This window comes from Enhydra lutris, unplaced genomic scaffold (assembly GCF_002288905.1).
Source record: "Enhydra lutris kenyoni isolate GAN:26980312 unplaced genomic scaffold, ASM228890v2 scaffoldscaffold9, whole genome shotgun sequence".
Classification (NCBI taxonomy): domain Eukaryota; kingdom Metazoa; phylum Chordata; class Mammalia; order Carnivora; family Mustelidae; genus Enhydra; species Enhydra lutris.
Genome location: NW_019154093.1, coordinates 16,340,561 through 16,347,795, shown reverse-complemented (window position 1 = coordinate 16,347,795; position 7,235 = coordinate 16,340,561). Strand labels below are relative to the sequence as shown.

The 7,235-nt window shown below is 46.8% G+C and overlaps 1 protein-coding gene across 1 annotated transcript in view; it reads right to left on the bottom strand.

The window, feature by feature from the left end:
- Positions 1-33: 33 nt before the first annotated feature.
- LOC111142773 (RAD54 like) overlaps positions 34-7,235 on the bottom strand; it is a 30,253-nt gene continuing 23,051 nt past the window's right edge. Inside the window, exons 10-18 of the mRNA XM_022496068.1 lie at positions 6,798-6,924; positions 5,425-5,499; positions 5,141-5,271; positions 4,492-4,602; positions 4,219-4,342; positions 3,786-3,864; positions 3,307-3,486; positions 344-507; positions 34-248 (exon numbers count right to left, since the gene is read on the bottom strand). Of these exons, the coding sequence (XP_022351776.1) occupies positions 38-248; positions 344-507; positions 3,307-3,486; positions 3,786-3,864; positions 4,219-4,342; positions 4,492-4,602; positions 5,141-5,271; positions 5,425-5,499; positions 6,798-6,924 (1,202 nt within the window). The 3' untranslated portion in view covers positions 34-37. The remainder of the gene's footprint in view (positions 249-343; positions 508-3,306; positions 3,487-3,785; positions 3,865-4,218; positions 4,343-4,491; positions 4,603-5,140; positions 5,272-5,424; positions 5,500-6,797; positions 6,925-7,235) is intronic.

The window sequence follows — 7,235 nt, the reverse complement described above, 5'->3', positions numbered from 1 at the left end:
CCTTCCTCTAACAGCTACACCCAGACCAACTGGTTTATCAGCGGAGGCCCCGCTGCTCTTCATGAGAACGCTGGTGGAAGACGAATGTGATGGAAGTGGAGGCAGCATCCCAGGCAGCCTGGAGTACCTCATCCTTGAGCCCCCGTTTATCAGTGTTATGGTTCCACTGAGCCAGGTCTGAAGTACAGTCAGAACCATCAGGGGGTGGCCGGACCTGGTGGTTGTTGACACAGCGGCGGCAGCGCAGCCTGGGGGCAGAGGACAGAGCTGTGATGACTATAGAGCCCATCTCCATGCTGTGCAGGGAGTTCAGAGGTAATGCCAGTAAGGGCACTCCACGCACCTGTCATGAGTGTCGCTAAGGCTAGCCTCATCGAGAGTAAACAGCTCCTTCAACTCCCCCAGAGAGAAGTGCCGCTCCACGTCCTGCTCCTCATCCACCACACAGCTGCTCAGTGCCTTCTTGTGGCTCTGGCGCTGAAAGATCTTCTCCTCAATGGTTCCGGCCTGGGGTGCAGAGACCCGGGGTACATGGCTAAGTCATCCCCAAACACGGGGCATGAAAACCCAGGAGTTGAAATTATAGCCACCCAAGAGAAAGAGAAATAAAAGAAAACCCAAAATCCTACAGCCACACATCTGCTTAGCTGAGCCCATTTTCCCAGTCTATTTCTTGAGAACATGACTCGTACATGTCTGCTCACCCAGGATATTTTCTGTACAAATGGAGGGTTTCATGGCCTGGCTAAATTCCTTCAGAGTGAGCTGAGGTTTGCAGCAGCTTCACCAGAGCTCCACACCAAGCCCAGGTCTCTCTCACTCAATAAATATCATTAAGGTATCCTAGGCCAGGCCCTGTGCATGAGGATACAAAGAAGAATCAAATATAATCCCTATTCTTGAGCTCACAGGCTAGTGGGAGAGACAAAAACTAATTGGTACAATAATAAAAACCTGTATAGGATACCCAAGGGCCCAAAAGAGGGATGGTAGTAGAGAGGAATGTTGGGAAGCTTGAAAGATTATCCTCAAGTTGAATTTTAAAACATGAATAGATGGCCTACAAGGAAAGAGAGAAGGGAAAGCTCCTAGATCCCACGTAGGAACAAAGGAATAAGCCTGGCCTATTAGAAGAGTGAGAACTTGAGCCTGTCTGAGGGACAGTGGGAATGTAGAGTGGGAATCTCAGCTGGGATTGAGAGTCAGCAGAGGTCATACTGGAGAAATAATGGATGCCAGGCTGAAAGAGCTTGGCACTGTCCTGCAAGTGATGAAAAGCAAAATCAGAATTTTCGCCAAGTTTATTCTGGAAGCAGTATATGAAGAACAGATTAAGACCAAAGGTAAAGAATTAGGAAGCTGCTGCAATATCCAAGTGAGAAAGGACTGTGACCTTAGCATGGGACAGAGAGAAGTTAAAGAAATTTCCAGAAAGTAAAAATAACAATTTGTTTTTAGGAAACAGAATGGTCCAGTAGGATGATACCCAGGTTTGGGATGGTTGGATAATGGAGCCATTAAATGACAGAATTCAGAAAGAAAATGAATTTAGTCCACCATATATCCAAAGTGTTCATAAAACAGGCAAGTGGAATTGTACAACAGGTAATGGCAAAACAGGTCTAGAACTCAGGTAAGAGATCCAGGCTAAAAATTTAGAGATTTGCCAATATAATGAGTGTATGTAATCACAAGAGGTGGGAAAACCAGAGTGGAATTTCTCGAGAGAATAGAATTTTAAGGATTAGTGGTAAACAGTGTCAGATTCACAGGAAAAAAAAACCAAGAGTTTCTTGTTTTGTCAATTAGGAAGCCAGTAGTACATTCAAAAACAGGTTCGGTGGCATAAATGGTCTGATGAGTGAGTAGAAGATGAGGAAGTGAAGTTAGTTTGTAGTTTGTATGTTAGCTTTGGAAAAATGTGACTATGAATGAATGGAAAGTAACCCAAAGTAGTAGCTACAATTGGATGGAGGCTTAAGAAACTGTTTTCAGATGAGAGCTACTTGAGCATGTTTGTAGACCCAGGGAAATAAAGGAGAAATTAATCAACTAAGGAAAGGAAAGAGTCTAGGGCAAAGCTAGAATGATGAGCCCCCAAAAAGAAGGAAATGATCTTCCTCTGAGATGGGAAGAGAAGAGCCAGGTATAGAGATTTACAAAAGAGAGGCTAAAAAAGTCAAGCCCGGTAGCCTACGTTTTCTCTTTGAAGTAGAAGATAAGGTCTCTGCAAAAAGAATGATAGACAGGGTTAGGCAAGAAACTTGAGGGAAGTGGTGAAGGCTAGCAGTGATATGGTCCAGTCCAAAATGGAATATGTATTGGTGCATGGGTGGTTCAGTGGTAGAATTCTCGCCTGCCAAAATGGAATATGTGAATTTGTGCTAGTTTTGATCTATACCTGCAAATTGTACATGGTGCAGAACCTGAAAATAGTTGTAATGATCCAAGTGGAGAAGATTTTATGGAAAGAGTGGCTGAAAGAATACACAGTAAGAATCAGACCAAACAGAAAGAGAAGTCGAGCCAGACTGGGGGGAGGTGGGGTACTAGGGACATTAGTTTGAAGCAGATGTAGGAGGTATGAGAAAGCTGGAAGGACAAGAAGTGAGACTAGAAAGATAGCTATTAATGTTTGGAACTATGTATAGTTTTGGCACTATTAAAGTTCTGGAGTGTGGCCCTGGGAGTAATTAAATGAGGGGGAGTTAAAGAGCTCATTAGGAGGTCAAGGAAACATGAAGGCCAGAGTGCTAGAGAACTGCATGGTCCCTGAAGTCAAGATGATCTAGGGGAAAAATGAAGACTGCACTGGTATCCAAAGTCATCAATGAATTAGGAAAATGGCATAGAATAGAGGAGTGTAACAAGGAAAAAAAGTAGTCAAGTGAGATAACATGAGCTTTAAAAGAGAACTATAGTGTGGATGGTCTGAATGATAACTGAGAACTTGGAGAATGCCAATACCTCTTCGCCCCATGGGACACATGGAATGTGAGAAGATTACAAGGCAAGTGGCATGGCAGAAATCAGGCATGAGGCAAAGCAGGTGTCCTGGGAAAGGAAGGTGATCACAGGAGAGTTTGTTAACCATTGAACAGGTATCCAGATGGCATAGTAAAGGTTTTGAAGGAATGGGGTGGAGAGAGGAAGAAAAAACAGAAGAATAAAGGGCTCTGGCTAAGCTGCGTAGCCTGGCCACTGCGAGAGGCAGAGGGGCCAACGGGAGGTACTGACAACCCAAGATGGTCCTGAAGGTCTTCTTCTATGACCCACCCCTACTATGACCACTGTCACCATCCTTACAGACAGCAGGCGATAGATATAGCATGTCTTCTTTTGACCGTCACGCCAGACCCGGGCCATGGCTTGTTCATCATTGGCCGGGTTCCAGTCAGGGTCAAACATGACCAGTCGGTTAGCCCCGATGAGATTGAGGCCACAGCCACCAGCTTTGCTGCTTAGCATGAAGACAAAGTCAGGGCTCTGGAAAGAGAGGAAGCAGGAGAAAAAGAACCTCTTACAGCCTGAACTGGAATCCTATTCAGTCCAGCAGACTGTTCTCTCTCACACATCTGTACTCTCATGCTGTAAGGACAACCAATTTGTCTCCTTGCCAATTTCCCAGCCCAGCCATCACTAACTTGCCGAACCCCACCACACTCACCCGAAAAGGGGGAGAAAAAAAAGAGACCCTAAAAAAGAGCACCCTTATAGTTTCTCTACCACCCCTTGATTCTGGTGTTACTGCATTGGTAGTGTAGGAACAGGGGCTGTGTATTTACCGACGGATTGTTAAAGCGCTCCACGACCTTGGCTCGCTTCTTAATGGACATTGTGCCATCCAAGCGGACATATAAGTACCTGAAGGGGAATCCAAAGATCAAAACCCAAAAAGGAAGCAGAGCCCTGCTACCAAAGGAACTGAACCATGCTTGAGGCTACTCATCTACAGCCTGAGGCCCTAAATTCACAAAGGGATGAGCAGGGAGCTAGAGGCCAGAACTCTGTCCTCTGGAAGTACCTGGGGCAGGACCAGGGGCTATTGTGCTTAGAGATGGAGCTGGGACCATCACAACAATAAGAGAACAGATATTTTCTGGGAAGCCCCTACCATACCCGCGTCTTGGCCCATATGCACCAGTCAGAACACCTACTCTGCGTAGCAGGACGGTCGGGGAGACACTGCTTTGGCAAACTGATGAGGCCCTTCCCTACCTTCGGGCCCGGCAGAGCTTCTCGAAGAGATCCAGTGTCTGAGTGTAATTGGACACCAACACTACTTTGTCACTGCTGCGGCTTCGGGTCACTGCCAGAATGTAATCAAGGACCAGCATCTTACCTGGAGAAATCAGCAACTATTAGCCCCCAGCAGGCCATCCCTATGCCCCAGGAGTCTTACTCCTGATACCATACCTTGAGACAAGGATACATATAGCACAGAGACAATCTCCCACTCCTCCTCTCAGAGGAACGCAAAGACTAGCTTACCTGACAGCTGGGGCTCTAGAGCCTTGGAGCTATAACCAGGGGGAAATATTTCCAAAGCACCTTCAAAGCCATCCTCCTCTTCCACACACTTGTCATAGATTAGAGCTGGATCTGGGGGCGGGGGGACAACCCACAAGCAAAATGCAAAATGCCAGCTATAGTGCTTTCGGAAGTTTCCACTTCAGTGCTCATTGGAACCCCCTCTGGAAGCCTATCCATCAAGACCTTCCTCAGCACCAGACTTGCTTGGCCCCAAATCCCACTATCTTAGTCAGTTCCATCTGGGACCATATTGCTCACTAGTGTGCTCTCCCAACAAAAAGGGAACTATACCAGAGAGGGCAAGGTTTGTTATTTTTCCTCCTGTCCAACATTTTATTTGCACATATGTGTGTGCACATACTCACACAGAGTCCCATATACCCCAAGCATTGAGTAAGGGCTGGGCAGGGAATAAGCCAAACTTTTCAAAACAAAGGGTCTGGTTTACAGAGTACACAATGTAGGGTTCATACCTCAGGGAGGGCTAGAATCACATGTGGCCTTTATGAGGACTCTAGACAAGTCTGGAAGGTGTCTGAACCATACGGGAACCTACCCTTGCCTTGCTCACTCTCTCAGAGGACCCCAGGACATGGACCCAACTCACGATTACAAAGTTTCTTTAGTAAGGTGATGGAAGAAAGGGAAGACACAGTCATCTTGCCCTCACGCAACTCTTCGGCTGGCTTGGCTTGTCTCAGAAACCTCTTGTACAATTCAGTCTGAAGGGGTGTCAGCCTGAAAAAAGGCAGCTGGGTCAGTGGGAAAGGCTGTGGACCATACTTCTGCCCTGAAGACACTGTGAGAACCCAGCCATGCCTCACGGCCTGAGCTTTTTTTTTTTTTCTTTCTTACCACACTCACTCTACACCCCTCAGTTGAGCTCCGTACCTACAACAAACCACCTGCTCCATCTTCACAGGCAGGTATTTAGACAGGATATCAGATGTCCTCCGTATCAGACACCTGGGAAGACAGGTAAAAAGGCAAGAGGCTGGGAAAAATGCTGTGCTAGCTACTGGAAAAAAAGCCACCACCCAAACAATCCAAAAGATTATCTCTCTTCTGTAGTATCAAATGTCAGAGACCCATCAGCCCTATGGCAAATATATCTTTATGAGAGTCTCAGTCATGGAACAAAGACCCTTTCAAACAATCTAGCTTTTGACAATGCTTTGTCTTCCTCTTCAAAAGTTTAGCTGGTCCTCGGGACGCCTGGGTGGCTCAGTTGGTTAAGCAGCTGCCTTCGGCTCAGGTCATGATCCCAGCGTCCTGGGATCGAGTCCCACATCAGGCTCCTTGCTCATCAGGGAGCCTGCTTCTCCCTCTGCCTGCCATTCTGTCTGCCTGTGCTTGCTCTCTCTCCCTCTCTCTCTCTGACAAATAAATAAATAAAATTTAAAAAAAAAAAAAAAAAAAAAAAGTTTAGCTGGTCCTCAAGAGAAGGTCAAGACTTCCCCACTGAGCCTGGTGTTCAGACAGGGAAAGCAAGCTGCAAACCACTAAGTCCTTAGGGGAGTTTCTGCTTATACTTGCTCAAATACCACATGGTCCAAGGTTCAGTGAAATTAAGCTCATACCTCCTGGCAGACCAGGATGGACAGGGATCAGGCACCTAGGGAGTAGCTCCTGAGAACTAGGAGTAGAACCTAAAACACAGTACTCTCCTTCCTACCATCTAAAAAAAATTGGGAAGAGGAGGGGGCAGGACTCCAGGATATAAATCATCAAGTGTATTATCTACAACAGAGCAGTCCCAAATGTACTTGTCCCCTATGCGGGCCCTATGGAAAAGCCCTCTTAGTCTGGGAGACACACCTATCTTTCAGATCTATTTCTACCTGTCAGAGTAGGCTATGGGGCCTGAGACGGGAAGCCTGGTGCTTTAGCTCTGAGATTAACTGACAGAAAGCGTCTGAAGTACTAACAATGCTCCAAGGCATATTTTGCTCAGGGAGTCTGGCAACATCAGAAAAGAGCTTCCTCAATAGGGTGCAAAGCAACCCAAAAACAGATTACAGGGCCCTGGCCAGGAAGAAAGCAGGGACCTGACCTGCAAGACACCTCCATTTATTCAGTGGCTCTGGAGAGGGCACAGGTCCCACTCCCTAGAATCCTAGCCTTTACAGGCCATGGCCCCAAAGGATTAGATTAGACATTAGGCCCCAAAGGATGGTTTAGGAGGCAATTCTGACGGCCTAACTTGGGAGAAAATCCTGAAGAAAGGTGCTGCTGCCCAGCCCAGCCCCCTGCCCTACCACTACCTATTCACAATGCTGGTGAGCTCCCGCAGCCGCTCCTCTCCTAGCCGTCTGTCCGCCTCACTGGCAGCTGCATCTCGACCCTTCAAAATTGGCAACTCAAAATGCTTCTTGAATTCATGGGCAGTTCCTAAGACAAGACAGAAGGGAAAATTAAAGCACTAAAGAATGTAAAAAAAAAGGGGGGGGACGGGGGGGAGTCTCACTCTTTACTGTCCTCGCTTCTAGTCACTTGCTGTGCCAGCCACATGCTCCTCCGGGGGCCCCTGATAGCCATGCTGCAAAAAACTGAAGAAATGAAGGACTTGCCGCTTACAGCCTGGCAAAAGGATGTTAAATCTGTCAAAATCAAGAAACGTAGGGATAATGTGAAGGTTAGAGTTTGACCCAGAAGATACTTTTAACCTTGGTCATCACAAAGAGAAGGCAGAGAAACTAAAG